This window comes from Notamacropus eugenii, chromosome 1 (genome assembly GCF_028372415.1).
Source record: "Notamacropus eugenii isolate mMacEug1 chromosome 1, mMacEug1.pri_v2, whole genome shotgun sequence".
Classification (NCBI taxonomy): domain Eukaryota; kingdom Metazoa; phylum Chordata; class Mammalia; order Diprotodontia; family Macropodidae; genus Notamacropus; species Notamacropus eugenii.
In genome coordinates this window covers 30,787,264-30,815,097 of record NC_092872.1, presented here as the reverse complement: position 1 = coordinate 30,815,097, position 27,834 = coordinate 30,787,264, and the positions used below count along the sequence as shown (strand labels likewise).

The window sequence follows — 27,834 nt, the reverse complement described above, 5'->3', positions numbered from 1 at the left end:
CAGCATGGAAGGAATCATGTGCTGGCCAAATACTTAAAGACCAAAAAAACTCACTGAAGCAAGAAGGGGATTAGCAAGGTCTGGTGGGGAGGACAGCTGGGCCAACCCATAGCTTGGTTAGAGCATTGGAGATTAGTAAGCAGTCAGAAATACAAAACAAATTAGTAGCTGTTACATCAGTGGAGGAACAACTTAGAGGTGCAAGAGACACTGGGCAGAGAAGGGCCTAAGGAAAGGTAAGGGAGGAAGCAATTCCTTTCAGAGTGGGGGGGAAAGAAAGCAAATGCTATTGAAAATATATGGCTCTCCATCATGAAAAATAACTCAACTGAAATTTGCTTTCAGCCCTTTTCAGAATTCCATCGTTTGGTTTAATGAATGGTAGCAAATTGATAATGAGCTCCTTTGATAAATGGCTTAGATGAGAACCATATTCATTTTTGCTGGAAAAAAGAATACTGAAATTTCAGTGAATGAAAGAGGAATGGTTGCTACAGGAATTATGCAAACTAAAATTCCTCATGATAGATTATTATGATGATTGAACTGAAATGGCACATTCTATCTCTTCTTATTTCATGGGGGAAAATGTAGAGAGGAATTTTGATGGTGGAATGGGTAGTGGCAATTATGATAGAAACCTGGTTTAATTGTGCATTATCATTACTTCTCTCTCTCTCTCTCTTTCTCTCTCCTCTCTCTCTCTCTCTTTCTCTTTCTCTTTCTCTCTTTTCTAGCTTAATTTTATTGTGTATTTGAATTTCATCAGAGAAGAAAACAAGGTAAGAGGTTTGGGGCTGCATTTCTGAAGGACTTTCTTCTCCAGAATTTTCCAGCTTCTTGCCTAGACTAGAATGGCAATGAGGAGACATCTCTTTTGGCTGCTTTGGCCACTACTGCTCCTTCACCAGGGTCATGCACAGTTCCCAAGGGAATGTGCTACCCTGGATGCATTGAGAAGTGGGGAATGTTGTCCAGACTTGAATCCAGGACTAGAGCCTGGAGCAGACAGCTGTGGCTCATCAACTGGGAAGGGCAGGTGCGATGCAGTTACTGCCGATTCCCGGCCTCATGGGCCCCAGTACCCACATGATGGCAGAGATGATCGTGAAGCCTGGCCCACTAGGTTCTTCAATAGGACCTGCCACTGCAATGGTAACTTCTCAGGATACAACTGCGGGACATGCAAACCCGGATGGAGAGGATCAACATGTGACCAAAGGATCCTTACAGGTAAATACAATAAAATAGGTTGAGAACACTGTATGAGAACTGAGGCAACAGTTTAAAAAGGGGGAGAAGCATTAAGTAAGAGAATGTTAAACAAAAATATTACACAGCAATAGAAATAAATTTTTTGAAAAAGGGAAACATTGAGTAGAAATAAGCAGATTCAGATTAGAGAATCAGGGAGCGAAATGGAGAAAGATTACCATAGGAATATGGAGTTGGAAAGGACCCTAAAGGTTCTCTAGCCCATTTCTCTCATTTTGCTGATGAGGAAACTGAGGCCCATAGAGATTAAGCAACTTACATAAGGTCATACAGGTAGGATAAGTGAGATTCAAATTCAGTTCCTGTGACTCCAAATAATAATAATAATGATGGAGTAAATAGTGAAAAAATAAATGAAATTAGAAGGAACAAGCTGAACAATGATCATGGTCACCATGGTAAAAAGCGGGGGAGAGATATTAAATTTGGAATGTGTGAACCTAGGACAGGATTCCAGCTTTGTGACTTACTATGTGTATGTTCTTTGATGATTCACTTAAATATAATTGTCCTCAGTTTCCTAACCTACAAATGAAGAAGTTGTATTACGTAACTGGAAAGTCTCTTCCAGCTCTGAATTAAATGAAATTATTATAGTAACAATGGAATTTATATTGATATTTGTATCAAAATATTAATATAATTCTTTAATGGATACTTCACCATATCTCATGGTCGTTAACATTAAAAATAAAAAGGAGGATGGAGTCATGTAAGGCAAAATGTTGTTCATATTCATCCCCCTCTAACTTCCTTAGGTGAATAGTAGATAATCAGAATAAAGTCATATAAAACCAAGACTCTTAATGAATGTCTGCCAATGTGGACCTGCCCCTTTCTCCAAAGAACCAAACACAATGACTGGCTGGGATATCATGAGGGCTCTGTATCAAGAGGCAGCTCCCATATAACCACAAAATCTAATTATCACCTCAGGAAAGTTTATGACCCAACCAAGAAGGAATGATCTCCCTGTCTCCTCTAAGAGATCCTCCACTATTGCTAAAGCACGATGGTAAAGCATGAAGGAAATATAGCAGGAGCTGGGATGTTTTCAAGGACTATTTCCCAGACTTATGGGGATGCTTTCAACTTCATAATCTTAAAACATTCTGACTAACAGCTATCCAACCAGAGAAAGCATTTAGCAACTACAAGATTACTTATAGAATTAGAATTTAAATGTATAATGAGTCCATTCCTTTATAGTTTTCCAAAGGATTTTATTCACAACTACTTGGTGATATAAGTAGGGTAAACATTATTATCCCTGTTTTATAAATGAAAAAATATTCAGTTAAGAAAAATGAAATGACTTGCCCAGGGCGAATCAGTTAGTTAATAACCATCAGGTCTCCTTGACACCAACTACAATGCTCTTTCCACTATTAACTGAGTAGCCTCACTTTAGTGATTTAGTGATTCAGTAACTGAATGTTAGCCAAAAATCTTCAAATGCAGAGGTTCCACTATCTACCTCACATACATATATCCTACTTTCACCTGGTTTTTCTCATATATCACTAACTATCAGAAAGAGTAATTCAAACTCACTAGAATTGTTTGACTTTACAGGTTACAACAAATACAATGGGACCTTCAACTTCAAAATATACTCCTTTATGTAGTGTTCTTTTCATAAGAGACTATCGTAGTAGGTAAAGAATGTTGACTAAACTTATACCTATGCTAATTTATGCATGTCTGATTCTCTTGTGTCTTTAGTGTTCTAGATTCCCTGGTGTATATTTGGCTTGAGGTAGAGTTGTGGAAGTTGTTTCCAGCAAATCTGTCCCAAAGACAGCTCACTACTTCATTTCAATTCACCCCATGTAAAGCATTTAGCACAGTACCTGTCACATAGTAGGTACTATATAAATCCTTTTTCCCTTCCATGTCCTTGACCTTAGAGCTCCTTTGAAATAAGAGAAAACAGAGAATACCATGGACAAAGAACAACTGGAAGTCTTTACTGTAAACTGATTTGATTTCTCATTAAATTAAGAGCACTAGATTTAGCATCAGAGAACTTAGGGTCAGACCCCACATCTACTGTTTGATCCTGCTATGTCTCTGGGAATGTCATTTCTTCTCTATTGGTCTCCATTTCCCAATATAAAATGAGGAGATCAGACAAGATCATTTCTAGGAATTTTCTTCCACTTCTACTTCATATTTAAACTACTGAAAAATGTATGAGCCCCAGTTTTCCAAGAACCACAATTCTACATCTTTCTATTTTGTGTATTGTCTCCTAGTATGGATTAATACTTAATTCTTATCTTCCAAGTTAGGAGAAACCTTCTAGACCTGAGTAAAGAAGAAAGAGACCGTTTTATCCGTGCCCTTGACATGGCAAAGCGCACTATTCATCCCCATTTGGTCATAGCCACCAGGAGATCTGAAGAATTACTGGGGACAGATGGCAATACACCACAGTTTGAAAATATTTCCATTTATAACTATTTTGTGTGGTCCCACTATTACTCAGTCAAAAAGACTTTCCTTGGGGAAGGGCAAGAGAGCTTTGGGGATGTGGATTTTTCTCACGAAGGCCCAGCATTTCTGACCTGGCATAGGTACCACCTACTGCAATTGGAGAGAGACATGCAGGTAAGCTTGGGGATAAATGCTGAGTGGGTTAGCTTTTAAGAATCTTTGCTTGGAAGCAAATTGCTTCTGAAAAACCAGTGTAATTGATGAGCTAAATACAGGGCTGGGAAGTAGCAATTCCATTGTTTCACTCTGATCTTAACACTAACTGGTTATTTAGCTATGTTCAACACAGTCCCTAAATATGACTTTTATGCTTCATAAACTGTCATAGAGGAGGAAACATCAGGTCTCCATACCTTTTAGTGCCATAGGAGCCACTTATAGGAGTGAATTCAAGCTTTATAAAACTATTGCAACCTTTTAATTAAATGATTTTTATCTTGTCTATCCATTTTCATTTTGTATAGCACATATCAAAAGATTGTTCCATTTATACTTTACGTCAAAGAGTGTAGATTATCCTCCAAAGTCATGATGTAGTAACTCTGAACTTTGATAGGTCCCTGATATTTATCAATGTATTTGAAAAAGAAAACTTTGTTGTTCAGCCATATCCAGCTCTTTGTGACCTCATTTGGTGTTTTCTTGGCAACATTCTACAGCAGTTTGCCATTTCCTTCTCCAGCTCTTTTTACAGATGAGGAAACTGAGGCAAACCAGGTTAAGTGACTTGCCCAGGGTCACATAGCTAATAAGTGTCTGAGACTGGATTTGAACTCACAGAGATGAGTCTTCCTGAATCCCAGCCAAGTGTTCTATCTGCTGGCCACCTAGCTGCCCTAAAATAAAACAAACAAATAAAAAAACCACAGAAATAGGCAAGATGATCTTATTGTGCTACAGAATAGTTTCTGTCACCAGGCACAGGTATCATTCTCTGTATACTGTGCTATTTTCATCTGCATCCACATTTCTAGTCTCTTGCCATCTAAGTCTAAAGTGGAAACCTGTTTAAAATGTTCCAGTGTGCTGATCTCATTTTTCATTGAAGTGCCTTTTCTTTATGTGACAAATCCTTAACGTGCCTATCTTTCTGATGGCCTCTAGCTTGGACAAAGCAATTTCCTGACTACTATTGAGGGTATGATAAAAATACTTTGAATCTGTTATTGAAGTGAGGGCCCTCATGCTATTTCTACTGGACTATCACTTGTGACAAGTGCTAGAGAGCATAAAATCAATTAGAAGATAACAGAGGTGAACTAGGGAAGGCACCAAGTACATACTGTTTAAGTGGTAAAAAAAAAAAAAAAAAGAAAAAAGGCATTGTACAACAAAAGACTTTCTAAAAAATCCTTATATCTTAAAACTATTTTGAAGGCATTTTCAGAATCTGATTTAATAATTTTTAAAGCAGGTGTGACAATTTCTGTTCATTGTTTTGCTTGCACTCAAAAAGAATGGCTGAAAAGAAGCTATCCAATTCATTAAATCACAGAGCTAAAGATAGTCCCATGAAATATTCTCTGTGTAGTTCCAGGATGATTAAATGATCTCAGCTGATACTTGGGGCTTCATATTTTATAGCTCTGATTACAAGTAAGACATTTAGAGGATTATGAGTAGATAAATCTGTCATCTGTAATTGGGTGCACATCCCTGTGCCCTCAAGTTATTTTCTCTTGGGCACATCATAATGAAAGGGCAGCTGGAAAATATGTAAAACTTCAATTTTGCCTATGCAAACTCCAACCACCTTGACTAGCATTATAGAAAACCAACTGCCCTGCAAATCTGGTCAATTAAATCCTGATGTGCAATGCTGTGGAAATGCCACATGAAGCTACTGGTACTTCAGAATGTTAATTATCAAACCACACATGCACTCTTGATGATTACTTTAAAAGGTTGCTACTAATTTTGAGAACGTACATGACAGTTTCAAAGTGAGAAATCTGTGTCCCACAGTGGACAAAAATCAGGAAAAAAATATTTTCTTGGCTTTTTGGCTATACAGATCTGCTAGAAGGGCTTCTTAGAATGTGATTTAGTATGCCAGGCATAACAGTAATTTATTGAGAGGAAAGAAGGGAAAGAAATGCAAGACTAAAAACAACACTTAAACTGAAAAAAGAGAAACTAAATGCAATTTCCCAAAGTACAAAAAAACTTATCAGAATTTATAAGTAAAATAAATGATTATGTTTACCTAGAACTCTTTAAATTAAGCATGGGCTCATGGACCTCATTAAAAAATGAGGGTGATGTTAACAAAAACCAGACCACAGAGCTAAGGGAACAGACAGAAATTAACCAAATTTTGACTCTACAGAGGTATATAAAATGTCCTTATCAATGTAATTGACATACATTATAACCAAGCTCTTACCTAACACCTTCTTCCCTATTAAAATGTCCTTTAAGAAGTCCCCAGAAACCAACCAAATTTATCTCTGGTATCCAGTTTGAGTCTTTATTCTTCACTTGGGTTGTTAAATGTCATAGAAAGTCACACCATCTTACCCATCAAGTAGGTAACTAATAAATGCTTGTCAAATAAATAAACTGAATTGAATTGAATGAAAGGGTTTCTTTTAACAGCAGTCCTAGTCAGTACAAAGATGCTGAATAGCACCTCAAGTTGGTCGGTCAACATAGTTACAAAACTCTGGAATTCAATTTATTTTTTAAAATATTAAGCATCTACAATATTCAACGCAGAGCACTAGATAAATAAAATACAAAGACAAAAATTAGACTTTGCTTTCAGGAAGCTTTCAGAGGGTGATTATAAAACACATGTAATGGAATTCAATTTCTTTTTAATGTTAAGCATCTACAATATTCAAAGCAGAATGCTAGATAAAATACAAAGACAAAAATTAGACTGCCTCCGGGAGGCTTTCATAGGATGACAAAACATGTGTACCAATCAATTAATACAAGATCATTTAAGGAAGGAGAGCACACTAAAAACTAGAGGATTAGGAAAGGTTTTATAAAAGAAGCTAACACCTAGTCTAGGCAATGCCTTGAAGGCAGCTAGATCTTCTCAAAAATGCAAGTGAGCAGGGAGTACATTCCAGGCATAGAGGGCAGCCTTGAAAAGGGATGGCATGGCAATGGAAGATATAATGAAAAGGTCATAGAAAAACCATAGTCCAGTTTGACTGGAATGTAGAATACATAAAATGAAACCAGTTTGGAAAGATTGATGAGAGGCAGATTGTGGAAAGAATTTTAATGCCAAATTGAAAAGTTTATATTTTATCCTACCAGAAATAAAAGAAATTAAGATAGTAGAACAATAGAACGGGAACTGAAAAATGATTATATTAAAAGTCAACTGAAGCCTTTTCCACTTGGCAGTGACGTGGTCAGATCTGTGTTTTAGCGATACTAAATGTCAGTTCTGGAATCCAAACACAAGCACCAACTCTATAAATGACCTTGACCTTCCCTTTCCCTCATGCTCTGGTGCTCACTGCTTTTTTGTTGCTCTTTTCCTGTGGGATGATGAATTGTATCCTTCCAAGCTGAAAACAATAGTTCTATCTATAGAGCTGTTTATTTGAGGGGCCATGTCCAAATTAATTGGAGAGCTGTCATCTCCAGCTAGATCTTAAACTAGAAGTTAAAGAGAGTGGGGAATCCTGGGAGATGAAAAAGATCATCACTCTTCCCAACCTTCTCCTAACATGTCACCTGCATCATTGATGTCTGTTTCTTTGACCTCTGGCCATGCAGTTCTTCATGTGTTCCTCTAGTCAGTTAACAGCCAACTGCAAATCTCTCAAGACTCCCTTAGGTAACTTGCTATGTCAGGTTTTCATGCTTCCAGCTTGCATGGGTCTTAATCCTCCCTCATCCAATCTGATTCTGTTTTACTGTCAGGCTCTGAAAAGACCTATATTAAACTGCTAGAGTCCTAATTCTGACTATAGGGGCATAGTTTTCATTTACAACATTGTTTACAGCCTTGGGGATTATCTCCGATGCTTCTGTTTTCATGGCTTTTTATATCCAGTCAGTTATGAAAGAGTATCTATCCTACCTCAAAACCACTTGTCATTTCTGTTTCCTCTTAGTTCCACTGCTACTACCCTATTCTAGGCCTTTGCTACCAGTCTCTTGGTCTAAAACTCTTAACAGGGATTTCTATTCTACTCCGTTCTAATAGTAATCTATCCCACCATTCACACAATACTAGAGTAATCTTTCTTGCACATAAAGCTAGTCATGTCACTTGTGATAAGAAAAAAAAAGTCCCCATTGACTAAAGAGTAAATTTCAAACTTCTTTGTCCACAATTCGAGGCCTTCCATAATCTAGCAATATCCTGTTTTTCCAGTGTCATCTCATATGTGTACACTCCACACACTCTGTGCACCAGCAAACTAGTATACTGAATATACTACACTCTTGTTCTGCTGTACCTTCGTTCGGTTCACCCTGTTTCCTGTGGTTGCAATGTTGTCTTCCCTCATCTTTTAATCTTCCTGCCTATAAATTGGACTCAAGTACTACCTTCTCTAGAAAGCCTTTCTTAATTGTCCAAGGTACTTTGTGCCTTAGCCTTCACCTGCCTCTTGGCTTTGCGTCTCTCTAAAGTCTTTATCCTGCAATGTTGTATATGATTGTGATCTGTGTTTCTGTCTTATTTCCCATGAGACTTAAGCTCCATGAAAGGGTATGGACTATGTGTTTTTTAAGCTTTCTGTCTCCCTCTGTAAACACAATGATTTCCACCTCGTAGCAGTTTAGCACATGTTTACCGAATGAATACTGTTGTTGTCTGAAGAGTTGCTATTTCATTTAACTGTTGAATACAGTTTTGCCTAAAGCTGTGTTTTCAAGCAACCAATTAACACCGTTAGGTGGGGTTTGACTGCACCTTTTATCCCCATCTTGTTAGTCTTTCACATCTGCTTGAGACAGATGCTTGTGTGCCTTTACTTCACTGACAGAGTAAACAATAGAAGAAAGTAGAAACTTCTAGGGGGAAAAATGGTGTCACTGACAATTGCTGCTGAAAACCAAGTAAATTTTGCAGATTAAATCCTTCATATCTTTAAAGAAGCTTTCAAATGATTTGTGTCATGTCATATCATATCATATAATGGGCTTAATTTTCCAGTGCCTAAATCACTCTATTAGCTTAGGGGCTCATTTACATACATTGGTCCTGTGTAGGCACTATCAATACTCTATGAAAAACTAAGGGGAACAGAGAGCTAGTTATCTAAATTTCTATCTGAGAGTGACTTTAGCAAAAAAGAAAATTTGACCTGAAAGTGATTTTATTAGGAAACACTAATAGCATTTCTGTGGTTTAGGAGATGCTGCAGGACCCCACTTTTGCCCTTCCATATTGGAATTTTGCTACTGGAGGGAACACCTGTGATATCTGCACAGACGACTTGATGGGCTCAAGAAGCAATTTTGATTTTTCTCTGATAAGTCCGAATTCTGTCTTTTCACAATGGCGAGTTTTGTGTGAATCTGTTCAAGATTATGACACTCTGGGAACCATTTGTAACAGTAAGTTACAATTTCAACCAAGGACCCTGAATTCTTTAACAGGCAAAGGCATCAAGCAAATTACCTGGGAAGGGGTGAGATAGAATATGCCTATCAATACTTCAAAGAACTAGGATGCTACTGATAAAGGCTGAGCAAGTGCTAGTACTTTTGATGCATGGAGCAAGCAGCACAACTTAATCAGTTTTTTTATTCATAATATAAAAATAAGGGAGATACAGTCTAGACCTCTGATTTGATTGTTGTAGGGAACTCCCAGATGAGGAAACTGTATCTGCCAATGCAGGCTGACACATTCTATGCAACTTATGACTTCTCCAAAGTCAAACAGATAATACATATTGAGGCCAGACTTGATTTGAGATTTTCCTTATTTCAAGTACAGCTTGAAGCACAAACTATCTATGAAGGCATCTTTCACAAAAATAATACAAGAAGTCATTAAGACAGATTCAGTTGAGTAGCAGGGGATACAGTACCACTACAGTGGCTATTACTCTGCTAGAGTTCACCCTTTAAATTCTGATGCCTTGGGAAAACCTCAATTGTAGCAAATGTAGGAAATGAATAAGAAAGAACTGAAAGGTAAAGTCATACCCCCAGCTAATTTTGTGAATTGGCTGCCGTGCCTGCTTATGATTCTGGTATGAATATATTCCTTCTTTGCTGCAAAGCCTAAACTTTCTACTCCTTACTAGTTGCTTTGTGAGTTGCTTTGCTCCCCCCCAAAATGTATCATCTAATAATTTTCGGATTATCTAGCCCACTTTATTTCATTCCAATTTTTACTCAACAGCTCTCTGAGGTGATCCAGAGGCTATAGATTGTCCATGCTTTTCAGACCCTTTATTGTTGACCAGAAATCTACTCATTTTAACATTAATTTCCACATGCGTTCTTTAAAAGTAATAGCTGTGGATTAATCCTCTCATATTCAATACTGATCAGAGTCTTTCTGCCATAATCATACTTCTTGTTGGGCTGTTTAAAGTGAAAAATTTTCAGTGGAAGATGCCAAGATGGTTATGGAGTTAGAAGACATATAAAAGGGAAGAGGGAAAGAACTGCATTTACTTCATTTTGGAGTATAAGGAGTTTCATTAACTAACAGCCACTCTCTAGAGCTGTGTAAGTTTAGAGCTGGAAGAGAGCTTAGATATCACCTCTTCCTTTTATAGATCATAAAAATCGTAAGACATAGTCCTCAAAGAGACCTTAGATATCAGCTAACCCAATCCTCTCCATCATCCTCCATCATCTTACAGATAAAGAGACTAAGACCAAAAAACGGAAGAGACTTTCTCTACCTGAAATGGTCAGTAAGGGATTCAAACACAACTTAAGTAATTAAGGATAAACAAAAGTGAGAATTTTCTAGCCAGAAGGATAAAATTTCTCACTTTGAATAGACGTAAAGAATATAGTCATGGTAATAGCTAACATTAACTTAGCATCTAATATGCTCTTTAATATGCCAGGCATGCTGCTAAAAGATAGTCTCATTTGATCCTCACAAGAACCTTGAGAGGTGACTTGCTATGGGATATGCAGCTAGAAAGCACCTGAGGTTGAATTTGAACTCAGGACTTTTTGACTTCAGGTTCTATCACCTTCTATAGAAGATGTTTTGTGTTGTATAAAAAAAAAAAAAGGAATGTATTGAATTCTCATCTGGGAAGTTGGTTCAGAATGGCTCTTCCTCAAAGCAAGAAACTGGAACAAAGGTTTCTCAAGGGTCCTTTAAGCCCCATGACTTTTTTATATCTCTCTATATAACTATCATTTTGTTTGGGGGCTCCCACAGTGCTTCTTAAACATCATGATGATACCATACTGGGAAAATATAAGATGATAAGTGAAATTAGAGAAGAAAGAGAAAGGATGTAAGTAGGGAAGGAAGGACAGAAGGAGGGAAAGAAGAAAAATAGGGAGGAAGAGAAGAAGGGAAGAAGGAAGGAAGGAAGGAAGGAAGGAAGGAAGGAAGGAAGGAAGGAAGGAAGGAAGGAAGGAAGGAAGGAAGGAAGGAAGGAAGGAAGGAAAAGTGAGGAAGAAAGGAAGGGAGGAAGGCAGGCCATTGTTTCACTCAATAGTTGCACCCTCTTTTTTATGTAAGTCAATAGTAGATGAAATACATCTTTTTTGTCTAATATTTTACAATTTGCACAGCAATTTCACATTCATTACCTAAACTAACACTCACAACTCACAGCAACAACTGGAGATTTTAAAGTTTAACATGATTAGTAAGGGGTGAAGTCAAATCCAAAACTCTTGAGGTTTTTTGTACTCCTAATTCTGTGCTCTTTGCTGTTGCATTGTTGCCTCATTATAAGGTTCTACTTATAATTTGCAATGTACAAGTATTTAGGGGCAGAAGCAAGTGGTTTAGAAAAGAAAAACATTGTACCAGCCACACACAAGCACAGTCTTGCTAGGTTTGTCCTTTATGGTAATTGAGCACATGAACTAGAGATAGACAAGCAGCAAGACAGATAACACTAGCAAGCACTGCTTTGCCCTGTCATACAATACAACATTTTTGGAATTTTTTACTAAATGACTATTATATGTGTATATATACATATATGTATATATGAAATATATACATATATGTATATACACATATATGTATATATGAAATATATACATGCATTATATATATAATATGTGTAGTACTTACTTTATCAGTCTAGTTAATCAAACCACACAATCCAACCAGACTCATTAACTTCAGGGTCAATGTATTTTAAAAGAATCTTCATAAAAATACATGTTTTCTTTTTTTCTTTGAGATAAAGTTGGATTACAAAGCACCTAGAGGTGCTTCTAGGGAACAAATAGTCCAACAGTTCAAAAGCATTTGCTAAAATGGTTAGTCTTATAATTTATAAGGCTACATAATCCTCAATTAAATAATATGCTTTTGAGGTAGGGGAGGTGGGGAAACTGTTATGAATTCTGGCATGTTCTCCATCTGCCTCAGTCTGACTGTCCCCTTCCCTCCCTCTCCTCTTTATTTCTCTTTCTCCCTTCTTTACTCTCTATCTCAATCTCTCTCTCTCTCAGTCTTTCTCCCTGTCTCTCTTTTTCTGTCTCTTTCTATATGCCTTCCTATCTGAGTCTCTGTCTTTCTGTATTTGTCTCTTTGTCTCTCAGTATCTCTGTTTCTCTGTCTCTTTCTTTCTGTGCCTTTGTCTATATCTGTGTGTGTGTGTGTGTGTGTGTGTGTGTGTGTGTCACTGTGAGGATCACTTAAATGTGGAACTTCTTCCAAAAAAGGAGATTAACAAGTCTTTTCTAATATGTGCTTTGAGACAGTTGCCTACCTGAGACCCTGAGTGCTTCAGTTATTTGCTCATGGTCACACAGATAATCCAAAATCAAGGGCATTTGAAATCAGAGTCTTTCTCGGGACATTTATTCACTAAACCATTGTCGCTCACATATGCAAAGTCTTTGTTTTCTTATTTTCTTTGAAGTCCTAGCTTTTATAGTGCAGATTTTCAGGCCCTGGCTCTTTTACCTTAAACTCACTAGTTCACTTAAGTGCTCTAATCCTTGTTAGGTGCTTGGGAAAATATTCAGGCTTTTGTTTAGAGTAAACAATTCTAGAAGAAACAGAATGGATCATATTTCTATAGTTCTCACAGCTTTAAAAAACAGCTTTCCTTACAACAATCCTGTAAAGCAAGCAGTTCAAGGATGTTTATTTTCATTTGACATCAAGGACAACTGAGATTTAGAGAAATTTAGTGATATAGTTCAGTAGAAAGAGTTTTGCATGTAGTCTGAGGACCTCAGCTCTGATCCTGTCTCTTTCACTTAGTAGCTAAGTGACCTTGAGCATTTCCCTCTCTTAGGCCTTAGCATCACATCTGTAAAATCTAGGGTTGGATAAAATGATCTCTGAAGTCCTTATATATGTCAAGTAAAGCCTGGGTTTGAGGTAGGGTTTTATTTAGTTAGCAATTAATTTCTAATTAATTTAGTTAGTAATTAATGTCCAATTAATATTGTTTGTTGAAAAATACATTTATATTGATTTCTTTCATTTGACATTACTTACATTTGCTCCCCCTCCCAGGGACCCATCCCTTAAAACAAAGACTAAAATGGAAAGAGAAAAATAAGCCAGCTCAATAAAAAAATTTAATATTACATATAATTCTTCACATACAGTCTCCCACCTCTATAAAAAAGTTGGGAAAATAATTCCTCTATCTCTTTGGGGGGGGGGGGCGGGGCAAGCTTAGTAATGATGAGGAGGAAGAAAGGAAGAAAAGAGAAGAAAAAAAGGGACATCATAACACTCAGTTTTGATTGTTTTATTGTTTCGTTCATTTACATGGTTGCATTCATTTTATTTCTTTTTCTGGTTCTCCTTATTCACTTTGACTTAGCTCCTATTAAGTCCTCCTGTACTTGGTGTGGGCATTTTTTTAGTTAATAAACTCAAACCATCCAATCAATATTCTTTTTAAAATATTAATAGGGATATTTAAAGTGATACTTTAATTTTAATACATTCTCCAGAGCTAGTCCTGAACATATGTATGCTTGCTTGCAGCCTGGCTTGTTTGTTTACATCTTTGTGGAGGGGAAAGGGCTTAATCTCCTATCTCCTGTCTATTATTCAGTCCTTGGTTCCCTCTCACCTTAATACCTCTGCCCTTTTCTATCTCAGGAAACTGTCTTCTGTTGTTGAGACTGTGCATTTGTGATGTTTTAGAACCATGACAGGGGTTTGACTAGCTGTAAAATGTCTCCTTTCTTTCCATGATTCCAAGGCACAGAAGGAGGACCTATTCGAAGGAACCCTGCTGGAAACGTAGCAAGGCCCATGGTGCAACGTCTCCCTGCACCACAGGATGTCGCTCAGTGCTTGGAAGTTGATGTATTCGATACTCCTCCCTTTTATTCCAATTCAACAAACAGTTTCCGAAACACGGTGGAAGGCAAGTAGACAAAGTGAGGGATTTGGACCCCTTCTGCTTCAAAGGAGTTACAAGGAGACTTTAGACAGCATATAATGTCAGTGGAGCTTTTTTGTGTGCATTGAACCCTGGTGGAACCTATGAATCCCTTATCAGAAACACAGTTGTTTTTTTAAAAAGTGCAGCATAAAATACATAGTATTATAAAAGAAACAGATTATAGTGAAATACTGTTACCAAAATATTTTAATAGCAATTTTATGAACCACAAGTTAAGAACCCCCAGATCTGGTTCAATTCTATAACAGTGTAATAAATGCTGCAGTTCGGGTCTGATAACTTTAAAAACCACCTTGATCCTGTGGTTTTATTTCAATTAGTCACCATTGTTTTCCCCAGGAAGGACTTTCTAATTGAAGAATTCAGACTGTAGAACTTGTTCTAAAAATCTTAAAAGGACAGGCCTCAGATTATGTTACAGGATTTCAAAGCAGGGGCAAAATCTATTTTCCATTGTGTTCAGAGAACCAATTTAAAGCTATAAGAATTCCACATTTCTGTTTTATTTCTGGACTTTTGTTCTTTCCATATCTAGGCTAGTTTCAGCGCTTTTTTGGTTTATTTTAATAAGCAATTAGGCAGACAGAATCAGGAATAGATTTAGTGAATAATAACTATAGCATAGCTAAAATGGGCATATACTGAGTACAATCTGTAACTCTTTTCTGAAAAAAAGCACTAGTTTATACTTAGCGATACTCATTTTAAAAAAGAATAATGATGGGGCTGGTGGGAAAGATTAGGCTTGGGAGAATGACTTCTAAAAGTTCAATTAATGATGAGAGGTAAAAATATATTTTCTTTCCCCTTTTCCCTCATTCCTACATGACAATCAAAAAGAGAGAGAAAAAGAGAGAAATAAGGAAGGAAGGAAGGAAGGAAGGAAGGAAGGAAGGAAGGAAGGAAGGAAGGAAGGAAGGAAGGAAGGAAGGAAGGAAGGAAGGAAGGAAGGAAATTATTATGTTAATGATTGTTTTAAACTTTTCTTGTTAATAACAAGCGAACAATATTATCACCCCAGGATTTCATGTGGCATGTTCACTGGACATGATCAATTTCAAATTAATCCATTGAATGGGTTGTACAAAACCGGATAAATGCTTATAACAAGGTGCTTCAGAACACTGAAAGAAGAAGGCACACAGTGATCCAGGCTTCAATGAGGCATATCCCTAGAAAAGTTCAGTATCAGAAACACAACACGGATACAGAGGCAATTAGCAAAATTTGATAAACATTTTGAGACTCAGATTTCCAGATGGTTAGGACTAGTGCAGAGATGGCGGGGAAGCTTCTCTGAGAAATCGTAGCTTCCCCACACCATAAGGTAGGTTTCTAAATATAAATGTGCTGACAGTCGTTTGTCAGGAATAAGGTAGGAAGCTGAAATAACAGCTGGTGCATTCGGATGAGTATATATGATAGACTGGGTAGTATCCCTCGGAATTGTGTCAGCAATTTTCAGTTGAATTTGAAGTTTTCCACTTCCTTTCTTTCCTCATTTATGGAAAGTAGCTGTCTATTGTTCTAGTTTTAGTACTCTAAATATTTTGCCTAGTGTCCTTAGTGGTGATTTTTTTTAATCTGGAAATCTCACATGCCTGTTAATTTCCTCCCTTTTTCTATTCTGGACTGCTCTCAAATCCTTCCTATAATCATCTTGTTTGAATAGCCAGATAGGGTGACAAATTTGGGAATCGATTTAATGAATAATCATACTATCCCAGGATTTAGCTCTAGAATAGATTCTTAGGCATCATTTAATCTAGGAGGTCAAGCAAACTGCAGGTTGAGGGCCCAATCCACACTCCCCTGACCCCTCTTTTGGTATGGCCTTCAAGCTAAGAATATTTTTTACATATTTAAAAATGCAAAACGTTATAAAAACTTCTTTTAATATAAAAACCATTCCTAGCTCATGGAGCCAGATGAAAACAGGCAACAGGCAGGAAGGGAAAGATTTGGTGAGGCCATAGTATGTTGCCACTTGATCTTATCCAATCCCCTCACTTTACAAATGAGGAAACTGAGACTGTGATGAGCAAAATAGCTTGCCGAATCCCACAAAGATAATGAGAAGAGCCACGATAGATTTCCAAGTCCCTGGATACCTAATCTAATACTCTTTCTACCACGTTACATTTCTTCTGAAAATTATTTTATGGAGACTAAAGTGATAGATACAGTGCGTGCAGAACTCATATCACAGTATTCTTTTCTAAAAAGTATGTGGATTAATGCTTACTAATGTCAACCAAAAGAGAGAACAAAACTGGCAAAGTGACCCTCAAGTGTACATTCAGTGTTTCCTATTATAAACCTAAAAATAGTGTCATCTTGCAGGGTGACAATCAATTGTAGGTTCCTAAGAAACAATCTTATTATACATATAAATGGGGCAATCTGATGAGTTCTGGAAGAAAATTGCTTCCTATTTTTAAAATTTTAATGGTTATCAGACTGTCCATCCTTACTTTTTACATCTAGGTTACAGCGATCCTACAGGGAGATATGACCCTGCAGTGCGAAGCCTTCATAATTTGGCTCATCTGTTTCTGAATGGAACAGGAGGACAGACCCATTTGTCTCCCAATGATCCTATTTTTGTCCTTCTACACACTTTCACTGATGCGGTTTTTGATGAATGGCTGAGGAGATACAATCCTGGTAAGGTATTTTTGTTCATGGTTTTTGCAGGCTCAGCAAAGTGAACCATTCTGATAGAGTCGTTATCACTACACCAACTACTCAACAGACATAAAGTGCCCTTTAACATTAGAGTAGAATCGCCATAATTTCCAATCATTTCCACAACATTGAAAGCCACTTAGAGAGAACAAGCATCAGATGTGTTCAGGATAGTTAATATAATTTGACAGTTGCTGCAAAGCATGCTAGGATGACGCAGGTCATACCCAAGACAACTAAGATTTCCATGAAAAATTACCACCACATCCTCTCGTCTTTTTCCTCCTCCAACTCCCTAAAAGAGATTAATTCTGCCATAACTGAATTTGAAGAATGACTATTCAAACCTGCTCAGAGGCCTCAGGGACTGAAACAGAATTAGATAGTGTCCTAATACACTGTGCTGTTTTATATCACATGTTGACTTCTCACAAATGAAAACTTGATTGAAGTTGCAAAGTTAATCCTTAATTTTCCTGCCCCATAGTATAACATACCTTTTAAAACTGTCTTAGGAAGAACATTTTAAATTTCCTACCAATCTCCTTCACTTTGCCATTCTAATCTAGTAGTCTCAAATTACTTTCCAGTTAAGTAAAGTTGATTCTACTGGTTGAAAGGGCATAAATGGTTCAAGGATTAGAAATGTTCTACCTGTCTAGACTCTTCTCATCTGTATAGTGAAGAAGCTAAACTAGATAATTGCTATGCTTTCTTCTGGTTCTATCAGTTCATAATTTATGATCTTATGCCTCTGTCTTACAACATACACATACTAAAGTTAATTTTTATTAGTCCTTTTTTTCCTGCAGTGACTTTCTATCCTGAGAAAAAGGTGATTTTTATATAATACACAAATGAAAATGGTAGAAAATAATTGCAAAGTCTATTTAATCACATCAGTAATAGCTAAAATTTATGTAACACTTGAAGTTTTATGAAATGTTTTATAAATATTATCTCATTTTATTATCACAACTCTAGAAGTCTTTTATTCCCCATTTTACAGATGAGGAAACTGAGGAAGGCAGAGGTTAAATGACTTGCCCAGGGTCACACAGATAATGAATATCTAACAGTGAGTTTGAACTTCCTGACTCCAGGTCTAGCACTCTCTCAAATGTACCACCTTGCTGCCTCTAAATACAAAGTATCATTAACATATATGATAAAATATTCAAAGTATAGGGTCATTAAACACAAACGTATTTATAGAGTTTCCTAAATATTCCATGTGTCTGAATGTGGCCCTTAGAAAAATATTTGTAGGAATATTAACTTAAATAGTGATTTACGGCTATAAAATGTATTCATTACCACATCTTATTTTCATATTACAAATGCTTGTGGAATGAGTGAATGGATGGATGAATACTATGGCATCATGTGTAAACTGTTATTTTCACATCAGAGTATAGTTTAATGATATGTGAAAGCCCAGGCAGCTACTCAGTGGTCGTACCATGACTCAAACCCAGGCCCTCTGCCTAAAAGTATAGTAGTAACAATGCCATTATGTTGGAGAGAGAAACATACTTGGGTGAAAAAAAAATAGTAACTACTCTGACATTATTTAAAGAGGAGAATTTTTCTATTGTAAATAGATATCATAGTTACCCCTGCCCCTGGGGAGACTGAGCTTGACCTCAAGAGTTCTGAGTTGAACTGGGCTAGAAATTCAGTTTCACAAGCAACTAGGTAGAGTGCCAAACCTAGAGTCAGGAAGACCTGAATTCACATCAGGCTTGAAACACTTACTACCTGTGTGATCTATATAACTTATATAATCCTGTTTGCCTCACTTTCCTCCTCTGTAAAATAAAGTGGAGAAGGAAATGACAAACCACTCCAGTATCTTTGCAAAGAAAACCCCTAAAGGGATCACAAAGAGTCAGACCTGATTGGATAACAACAACAAAAATTCATGGAGTATTTGCACTAAGTTTTGCATTGATGTGGTAAACTGAGCCCCTGAAACAGTGTTAGGGGACAAAATACCAGATTGTCTGAGGAGAAGCAGAAAAACCCAGGAAGGAAGGAAAGAAGGAAGGAAGGAAGGAAGGAAGAGAGAGAGAGAGAGAGAGAGAGAGAGAGAGAGAGAGAGAGAGAGAGAGAGAGAAGGAAGGAAGGAAGGAAGGAAGGAAGGAAGGAAGGAAGGAAGGAAGGAAGGAAGGAAGGAAGGAAGGAAGGAAAGAGAAACAAAGAAAGAAAGAAAGAGAGAGAGAAAGAAAGAAAGAAAGAAAGAAAGAAAGAAAGAAAGAAAGAAAGAAAGAAAGAAAGAAAGAAAGAAGGAAAGAAAGAAAGGAAGAAAGAAAGAAAGAAAGAAAGAAAGAAAGAAAGAAAGAAAGAAAGAAAGAAAGAAAGAAAGAAAGAAAGAAAGAAAGAAGGAAAGAAAGAAAGGAAGAAAGAAAGAAAGAAAGAAAGAAAGAAAGAAAGAAAGAAAGAAAGAAAGAAAGAAAGAAAGAAAGAAAGAAGGAAGGAAAGAAAGAAAGAAAGAAAGAAAGAAAGAAAGAAAGAAAGAAAGAAAGAAAGAAAGAAAGAAAGAAAGAAAGAAAGAAAGAAAGAAGGAAGGAAAGAAAGAAAGAAAGAAAGAAAGAAAGTCAAAAGTTTGGGCTCATTTTTGAAGGGAAAAACTGAAAATCAGTGTATTCAGAGTAGACATGTAAAAACTAGTTAAGGGAAAATGAGGAGTTAAAACGATTTGCTAAATAATTAAATAACCTACTCTAACAATTAAAGAATCATCAAGAGAAATATTCTCCACGAATAGTCACCACTCTGGGTGCTAAAGCCCCTTTTATTTGTTTTTGACAATGTATGTCTTCTTCAGGGGAGTTAGGTGGCACAGTAGATAGAGTGCTGAGCCTGGAGTCAGGAGGACTTATCTATGTGAGCTCAAATCTGGCTAGAGACACTGGCTGTGTGATCCTGGGCAAGTCATTTAATCCCCTTTACCTCAGCTCTTCATCTGTGAAAACGAGCTGGAGCAGCAAATGGCACGCCTCTCCAGCGTCTTTGCCAAGAGAACCCCAAATGGGGTAACAGAGAATCAGACACAACTGAACAGCAGCATGGAGGTCTGCACATAATTCAATTACATGCAATTCAACAATCCCAAATTACAAGATGGCATAGAATGTGTCTTTTTAAAAGGCAAAACTACGATTGTTGGTCATGTATATAACATCAGTTTTGTAATATGTTTGAACAGATTGAAAATATCTCTTTTCATTTGAAATATGGCAACTTAAATCAACAAATAAATATGCATTAAACGCCCACATGCAGGACCCTGTGCTAGACGCTGGGGAAGCAGAAACAATAATGAGACTGTTCTTGCCCTTACACTTTACTTTACTAGGGTAAAATTATATATATGCAGATGAGTATATAAGAGTCAGACATGACTGAAAAATGATTGGACATACAGATAAGTGAACACAAAGTAATTTCAGAATAATAGATGAGGGATCTGTATGGGTTTCTAGAAGGAGATGGCAGCCGAACTGAGCCTTGAAGGAAGTTAGGGAATCTATGAGACAGAAGTGAGGAAGGCTTGCATTCCAGACATCGGAAACAGACTCTTGCACAGGCCTGGAAATCAAAGTTGGCATTTTAAGTTTGTTGAGAACCTACTATTCCATCTTGGCCAGAATATAGAGTGAATGAAGGGCAATGGAATTAAATAAATCTGAAGAGTTAGGCTGGGACAGATTGGGGATAAGGAGTCTTTAAATGTCAGGCTGAACAGGTCTCCCTCAACAAAGGAAGTGTTTTTAAGGTTTGGTTCTGAACTGCTCATGACAATAGTAGGACATGGCCTCATTGTGCATTTAAAAAGGAAGTGAATTTTCTAGTGCAGAAACAAAGGTGTGGATATTTATACTTTCTATGATGGTTAAATTCACAATTTTATAATGAAAGTGAATTATTTGCATTTGTGAGTTTCTACAAGTTTCAGTCCCTTCATTTACACAAACACACGCACACACTGAGTCCCTTCGTTTTTACATTAGTTGTGTTACTATAGTAAAAGATATATCAGTGTTTCCATTGCAAACCTTGATTTTTAGGGAATTATAACTCAGTCATACAACTTCATTCTGCACTTCAGTCCAGAATAGTTAATTTCCTTTCCCCTAAATATGCATACATGTGCACCCTGTTAGATCAATGAAGTAAAGATAAAGTCCTGTATTATCAGGATTTATGATTTTTCTTAAATTTTATTCCTTTAAGCAGGGGCTTGGTTATGGGAGAAAAGAATTTCCCAAATCAGAGATTTTGTCAAAATGGTCTATGTTGTAACCTGCTTGGTTTTCTTAATACATTCTTTTCCATAAGCATCTCTGGTCATAATATGGCTATCATCCTCTTGTACATTAGAGTTATTCTTTCCTATAAGATTTCTTGTGCACATTCAGGTTGGGGCTTTTGTTTGGGGATTTTTTTATAAAACAATTAACTTTTAAAAAATAAATATCAGGCTAGGGAGTTCTCCTTCACTAGAGGTTTTCAAGCAAAGGCTGGTTGTCACTGGTTGGGTAAGTAGTTGAAGCTCTTAGTCATGTACAGATGGGAATAGATGAGTTTTGAAGTCTCCTACTATTCTGCAAATTTGTTATTCTGAGTTTATCTTGTATCTGAGAGATAATAGAATGTCGCTAAAAACTTTTCAACAGGATTGTGACATGGTCAGACCTGTGATTTGGGAAAATTTGTTTTCTAGGTGGAAGCAGCTAGATGACTCGATGGATAGAGGACTCGGCCTGGAGTGAGGAAGTTTTGCTTGGTGTTTACTCATTCCTCAGTTGTGTCTTACTCTTCATGAACCCTTTTGGGGTTTTCTTGCCAAAGACACTGGAGTGATTTGCCATATCCTTCTCCAGCTCATTTTATAAATAAGGAGACTGAGGCAAACAGGATTAAGCAACTTGCCCAGGGTCACACAGCTAGAAAGTGTCTGCAGCTGGATTACTCTGAGTCGAGGCATAGTGTTCTATCCAGTGAGTCATCTAGCTCAGTGAAGACTCAAATTCAAATACAGTGTCACATACTTACTAGCTATGTGACTCTGGGCAAGTCACAACCTCAGTTTACCTTGGAAACAGCTTTGACAAGAAAACTCCATGGACAATATTGGCATGATATGATCCAAGGGGACATGAAGAGACAGACACAATTGAATGACAACAATTTTCTAGGTACATGGAGGATGGACTAGAAAAAAAGAGAGATGGGAAGGAGCATTTATAACAGGGACACTCTTGCACATCAAAGATGATGAGTTACAGTAGTGGTTGTATAAGGACAGGTGGCTAAGAAAGATATTAAAGAAGAAGAATCAAGAATTCTCAGCAACTGGTCGCAGGTTCCTTATTTTCATCTCTAAATACTTCCCCTTCCATATTTTCTGATGGACCTGGATGTATTCCTTAAAGTATCATGCAGTAATCATGTTCATTTCTGAATGTGTAGCAACCCACAGAAAGGCTTATTTGTAGCAAATCAAAGTCAGAACGAGAAAACCTTTTCCCAGGAAACACATCAGGGCCCAGCAGGATGATAGCAGCAGCTCTATAGTATTACTGTTATCCCATAGGTACCCTGGTTTGTCACAACGGCTTTATATTCCTAGGGTAAGAGTTTCTTGGGAACCAATGAATGGGGAGGATGTAAGTCTAAAATTCAAGCTGCCTGGGATTGACAAAGCCCATTTCCCACAGAATAAATTTAGTTATTGATATCGACAGCTCACCATTCAAAAGTTTTAATATTAATTAATTAATATTTAATATTAATTAATATTAAAGTTTAAATATTCAGTCAAGGACAACTCTTTTCCTGTAGGTATATTTGTTTTCTTATTTAAATGACAGTGCTTCTACAAACTACAAACCCAGCTTTCTACAGCTTTGAAATAAAGTTTCGTAAATTTATATTCAAATTAATTTCCAGTGTTTAAAAATAACACAATTGATGTTGATCTGCATATGAAATATTCATTCTGTTCTAATTCAATTTTCTTTCCTTTGGGGGCAACATGTTCGTGTTATATTAAGATTATTTGTACAGTAATTCTTTCATGTTATTCCCAGTTATCTTTTAATGAAGCATTTTCTTTGACTTCTTTATCCACAGTGAAATACTACAGGGTATTTAAATGTTCTCATTAAATATTTCAGTTACTTTGGGAGGAACATTAATATTATTCATATTAATTTAATTGTATCTTCTAACCAGTTTTCCTTGGCATTTTTAGATATATCAATATTTCCATTGGAGAATGCCCCTATTGGACACAACAGGCAATATAACATGGTGCCATTCTGGCCTCCAGTAACCAGTACTGAAATGTTTGTTACTGCTCCAGACAACCTGGGATATTCTTATGAAGTTCAATGGCCAAGTAAGTAGTAGTAGTAGTAGTAGTAGTAGTAGTAGTAGTAGTCATAGTAGTCATAGTAGTCGTAGTAGTAGTAGTAGTAGTAAAATGACAGTGATGATGAGGATAAGAATGAGATATATAGAGCACTTTTTAAAGCATGCTACATACATTACTCAGCTGATCTTCACAACCCTGGTAGTTAAGTACTATAGGTATTCTACTCTTTTTATAAATGAGGAAACTGAGAATTAGTCATTCATGACAATTCAACTGGTAAAGATCATTTTCACTCAAGGAAAATTTTAAGGACTAATTCTTACCTTCAAATTATTTAAATTTTCTTAGTTGATATTTGATTTCCTTACATTATTGGGGGATGACTGATTATAATACAAGTAATTACATAATATCTATCCTATATGAAGAGATAGTAGAACACGCTCTGAATTTTATAGAATTTGAACTTTGTTAGATTTGCTTTGTTTTAATCATTGTCACTTATTTATTCCCATTTTCTTTCTGAGTAGGTCGAGCTTTCAGTGTTACTGAGATTATTACTGCCACAGTAGTGGCTGCCCTAGTACTGGTAGCAATTGTCTTTGTTGTCACCACTTGCTATATTCGGATCAGAAGAAACAAAGATGAATCCAATCAACCCCTCCTCAGTGATCAATATCAGCGTTATGCAGAAGAATATGAAAAATTGTCAAATCCTAGCCAGTCCATGGTATGAAGAAGAGATGAAGCATACCACATGGCAGTTCTATGCAACATTATATAAGTCCTTAATCTTGCCTGTTTCAAATGATCCATTAAGTCAATTATATTATTTTACCCCTGTCTTACATAGGCATGTGATTAGAATTATTGAGTTCATCATAAGCAATTGTCTACAGTTGAAAAACTCATGAATTAGTGTTCTATTTATAAATTAAGGAGATTGTAATCAATCAACTTTGAGGGTCCTTTGGTTCTAGACTCTAGAAAACAATGGAATCAAATGAGTTCTAAATTTGGAGTCATGTAGAAGCCTGGGTTTGTTCTTTCTCTGAAGCTTATGTGACCATAAACAAGTGACTTAACTTCTCCCCATCTCATTTTCCTCATTGACAAAATGGGGGAAATAATGCCTTTACTTGTTGAGATGCTCAAATATATGTAAAATCTATTTGAAATGCAGTATGAATATAATATTCTTAGACACAGAAAATAATATTTATACATATTTTCTTATTTCAATAACATCGTGTTACTGCACCAATAAGATTACATAGCCATTAGAGTATAATGTTGTGAAGGATGACCATGTCTTGCTCAATTCAACAACCTTCTGGGCCATATTTTTGGTTATCACTATACAAAAAATGTTGACTGACTTAAGGTACCTGCTGAGTATGAATTTCTACAGCATTATTAAGATAGCACAATTCACTAACAGAAGCTAATGACTAGAAGGCAGAAGACCTTAGGTTAATAATAACAAAAATAGACAAACATGTTTAAGTTCATTGAAAAATATAAACAGGAACCTAACGAACATTCTTATTAGTTTCTTTTAGATTAAATATGGCCTCAAGTCTGGCATATATAAGATGATGGCACTTCCAATGACGATTGTGAATAAAACAACTTTTAGCATCTTTGCCATAGTGGAAGTACATTTGAAACTTTTTTAATTTGTACTTTCAGTCAGTATTACCTACATCTATCGTTATTTGTAACTAGGCTTTCTTGCCTTACATTCTGCCTCCAAGCAGCATCCATCTCTAAGAGTTCTCCTTTAACCTCACCTGCTTGGTGAAACAGAACTACTGACAATCACACCTCCATGTTATTCAGCTATTGTTATCTCCTTTACAAATGTCAGAGTTTTACCTTGGGTGGTACATTACATGTTATTTGCATAATAAATACTTTAATCCTATTGTTTTCTCTCTGTGTGTCTTTCCAACGTGGAGTAAATAAAATGCTCACTCAACCATGTTTTTCACTGACCTATCACCTGAAGAAAATTTCCAGAGAATTACATGGAATGACACAGGAACAGTCGTAGTAATTAAACTGATAATAAAAATGAAAAGTGATATCCTAAACAAGACGGCTATCCCATAGTCGAGACATTTTAACAAGAAAGTGTGACATAGACAGATAATCCTGGAGTCAGGAAGATCCAACTTCAGCTCTCACTTTGCCACATATTAGCTTTGTAACCCCAACCATGTTACCATCTTTTAGTGCCCCAAGCATCTGTAAGAACAGAAGTCACAAAGATGCTTACCTGTACTGAGAAAATTCCTTGATGAGAGCTCCCAACTCCTTCTCCTTGAGGTGAAAGAAAGATTCCTGGTTGAGCCCACAATTAAGTCTAGATTGAGGAATTTCAGTCATCATACCTATGTTCCCTCCCATGTTCTATGTAATCTGCCTGTGCAGACAGTGTTCATCTTGGTTAAATGACTTCTGAATTCCTTCCAGCTCTGAGATAGTAGACAATCAATAGAAACATACTGTCCAGAGATAATCATATGCTGTTTATATCTGGGGCATTATGTTTGGGTCCAGGAACTGAATAAAGTGGAAAGATTATTAATAAAAGTGGAACGATTATTAATAAAATGAAGCCTGTCTAATGGATGTTTATCAATGTCTTGAATAAAAGTATAGAGAGTATGTTTATTAAATCTGTTTATGACACAGATCTGGGAGAAATAGCTGACATGACAAATAACAAAGCAAATGTTCAAAAAAATATTTTAGGGTTAGGGTTAAAGTTAGCTCAGCCAATCAAGTAAGATAAAGTTGAAAATGGATTCACTTACACTTGGGTTCAAAAAATCATTCAAAAACTGGTTGATGGGAATGGATTAAGTGTAATTCAATCAAAAAAGACCACAATTTTTAATGAACAGAAAGCTTAATGTGAGTCAATAGTGTGTTATGGCAACCAGGAAGGCTAATGGGATCTTTGGGCACATTGAGAGGTACATCTTTTCAGGAATAAAGAATTGATGGTACCCCCTGTATTGTGCCCTCATCAAAACATAACTGGATAGCAGATTTGTTTCTGAACATCAAATTTGGGGAGGATTTTGATAAGGTAAAGCATGACCAGAGTAGGGAACCTACAATGATATAAGGTCTCAACTTCATGCTGCATAAGGATTGGTTGAATAAAATGGGAGTGCTTGGCCTGTAAAAGAATTGAAGGAGGGGATGTGAGCTATCTTCAAGTACTTGAGCATTTGTTATAAAGAATAAGATTAAACTCATTCTTCTTGGGTCCAGAGGGCAAAGATAGGAACAACGGATAAAAGTAGCAAAAAGGCTGATTGAGGATGTAAGGAAAAGCTTCCTAACAGAGCTATTCAAAAGGGTAATGGATTGCTTTGCAAAGTAAGGAGTTCCCTTTTACCAGACATCTTTAGACAAAGGCTACATGACCATTTGTCACATATGCCACAGAAGGAAGTTTGGTTCAGGTACCATTTGGACTAGATGATCTCTCAGTTCTTCCATCTCTGAGATTCTACAAGTTCCCAAATAGTAGGTAAAAGGAGTATATATGAAAGGACTCCTCCCTGTCTAATGCCTAAATGCACATGTTCATAGGATGATTGATTTCACACTAAAAGGGACCTTTGACCTGATGAGGTTAAGTGATTTGCCCCAATCACAAACATGGCTGGTGGTAAAGTCAGAATTTGAATCCAAGTTATTTGATTCCTGATCCATCAATCTTTCCATTATACCCTACTGCATCATATTCTCACTCATTGTGCATCTTATAAAGTTGATGCAAGCTTTATTTTTTTAGATCCCTCCCAGTCACATTAAAAGGTCAAACAGTCCTGTTTTCACACATTATGAGTATTCTCTTTGTTTCCAAGTGTATCTGTAACTAAATCCTACTACCTGCTAAGCTGAGGCAAAAACTGATCTTTATCAAAGGATTTTCCATTGCATATACTTTTCCCTTCCTCCTACTAAGGGTCAGGGTGCCAAGCAAAGAATCAGAATATTTTCATCTTTGAGAGGATGATAGTTTCTCCTAGTTGAGTGTAAGAGAGATACAGAGTCAATTTGAAAGAATTTATGATACTTTTATGAAACTAAAAGCATATAAATCTGTCTTATGTAATTAGTATGCACTTTAGAGAACCAAACTCATGAGAAGGATACAGCAAATTAGCAAAGAAGATGCATTTCAATGACATATTTTATTGTTAAGAAATTCATTACCAGAGGTATAAAAATAATAGCTCATCTTTCTATATTTTGAGGTTCATTAAGTGATTTCTTCACAGTCCTTTGAAGGAAGTTGTATAAATATTATTATTCTTGTAATTCAGATGAAAAAGCTATTGTTCTGACATATTAAGTGGCTTTCTCAAGATTCCACTGTGTCAGTCTGAGCTATAGCTCAGGTATCCTGATTATAAGACCAGTGTTCTA

The 27,834-nt window shown here is 36.5% G+C and overlaps 1 protein-coding gene across 1 annotated transcript; it reads left to right on the top strand.

Moving 5' to 3' along the window:
* TYRP1 (tyrosinase related protein 1) lies at positions 1-25,306 on the top strand. The gene is made up of 8 exons (XM_072596601.1): positions 1-236; positions 738-1,233; positions 3,566-3,888; positions 9,108-9,312; positions 14,100-14,267; positions 16,794-16,973; positions 23,257-23,403; positions 23,910-25,306. Exons 2-8 carry the CDS (start codon positions 855-857, stop codon positions 24,113-24,115), a joined length of 1,608 nt encoding a protein of 535 aa, XP_072452702.1. The 5' UTR covers positions 1-236; positions 738-854; the 3' UTR covers positions 24,116-25,306.
* Positions 25,307-27,834: the final 2,528 nt, after the last annotated feature.

Bases quoted from the DNA above. Each gene is read 5' to 3' on its own strand.
- TYRP1 (XM_072596601.1), top strand. From the start codon at position 855: ATGGCAATGAGGAGACATCTCTTTTGGCTGCTTTGGCCACTACTGCTC. The intron at 1,234-3,565 runs GTAAATACAATA...TTATCTTCCAAG, and splicing joins TGACCAAAGGATCCTTACAG to TTAGGAGAAACCTTCTAGAC. The intron at 23,404-23,909 runs GTAAGTAGTAGT...CTTTCTGAGTAG, and splicing joins TTATGAAGTTCAATGGCCAA to GTCGAGCTTTCAGTGTTACT.